The sequence below is a fragment of the Augochlora pura genome, chromosome 9 (assembly GCF_028453695.1).
Source record: "Augochlora pura isolate Apur16 chromosome 9, APUR_v2.2.1, whole genome shotgun sequence".
Taxonomy (NCBI): domain Eukaryota; kingdom Metazoa; phylum Arthropoda; class Insecta; order Hymenoptera; family Halictidae; genus Augochlora; species Augochlora pura.
In genome coordinates this window covers 3,182,537-3,184,032 of record NC_135780.1, presented here as the reverse complement: position 1 = coordinate 3,184,032, position 1,496 = coordinate 3,182,537, and the positions used below count along the sequence as shown (strand labels likewise).

At 48.6% G+C, this 1,496-nt stretch overlaps 1 protein-coding gene across 2 annotated transcripts in view; it reads right to left on the bottom strand.

Annotated features, from left to right (window-relative positions):
• LOC144475210 (uncharacterized) overlaps window positions 1-385 on the bottom strand; it is a 16,501-nt gene extending 16,116 nt beyond the window's left edge. For both annotated transcript variants that reach the window (XM_078190869.1, XM_078190870.1), the window contains exon 1: window positions 263-385. In XM_078190869.1, the coding sequence (XP_078046995.1) occupies window positions 263-268 (6 nt within the window). In that variant the 5' untranslated portion in view covers window positions 269-385. The remainder of the gene's footprint in view (window positions 1-262) is intronic.
• Between the last annotated feature and the right edge of the window lie 1,111 nt (window positions 386-1,496).

Below are 1,496 nucleotides of genomic sequence, written 5' to 3'. Positions count from 1 at the left end.
GAAAAACATATTTATTCCACTGGAGCCCTATGAGAATAGGTCATCCGTATCCCACAGGTCACACACGAGACGTCGAAGAACAACACACTGGTAGCACCGAGAGGGGGGAGGGTTGGCCGGTGAAAAATTCTGGTCAGGGGTATGGCGGGTGGAAAGCCGTGCGTGGAAACCGCCCCTGCTTGGTCCACGACAACGGTATATAGAGAGAAAGAGAGAGAAAGAGAGAGAGAGAGAGTTCGGACCGCGGATCCTAGCGACCCACCTGCATGCTTCCGGGGCCGAGCTCATGGCCAAGGGTTCTTCGGCACGATCTCCGTCGACTCGCGCCAGGTGTCGGCCGGGTGTCGCCAGGTGTTGATCCTCGCGGTGGTCTCCTCGGTCGGGCTGCTAGGTGGTTCGAACTGCGACTGGTTCCGCTCGTGCCAGGAGAGACGGAAGAGCGCGGCGTGCCACAGGGGCGGGTGGCGAGGTCCGGTGGTGCTGGCCAAGGAGTGGGGATGCCAGACTCACTCCCGTTCCGCGGGGCTGGCGGGCCGAGGTGGCGGGCGGGGGGCGGGGGGAGGGAGGGGGGAGGGCGCGACAAGGGGCCGAAGAGGCTGGAAGGGGTGGCGCGCGGATTCTGACGAGAGTTTGATTTACCCCGCGAACGAACTTACCCCCTCGGCAACGCCGCTAATCGTTACCGGGAGTGATTCGATCTTCATTGGGGACGCCGGATCGCTGCTGCTCCTGCTGTTGCTGCTGGATCGACGTAAGGGCCGAGGGTTGTTGATCGAGCATGAGCTCTGCGGGCGAGCGTAATTGCGGGAGGATTCGTCGAGGGCGCGTGAGGCAGCCGATTTCGGGGTGAGTGTTCCGATTAAGGCTTGTTCAAAAGTTATTCGGACGCGGATTGGGTGAACGCGAATATTGTGGGAGGGTAAGAGCGAAGGGGTTTGTTTGTTTAGTAATACCAGTTTTCTGGAGAGAATTGTTATCGTTCTAGGAACACGATATGCATGGATTTTTATTCTATATTTTGGCCGCGTGCTAATTGGCGATTTATACGAGAATTTTATTACGTAATTTAATCAAAAGGATTTTTACGAATATATTATCAATATAAATTTTAATAGAATCGTGTATAGTCTGCTTCGTAGAATGAAATATTTTAAAAAGCAGTTAACCCTTTGCACTTGAGTGGTGACTTTGAGATACCACTAAAATTGTTACAGCACGAAATCATTTTTATATTATAAAAAATTAGATTTGAAAAATTATTAAAAGTATAACTGTTGTTGCACGAGTTACAGGATTCAATTTCACACGCATAAAATACATTCTGTCATATAAAATAGAAATAGTATATGTCAAAAAAGTTATGTTTAAATTACAGTAAAAATGGCTTCCAGTGCAAAGGATTAAATATATTTTTATGCCAAATATTTATGACAGTTGTTTATTGACCGCAAATTTTATTCATTCAAATATTAATTAATTTCTCGTGACGACAATTT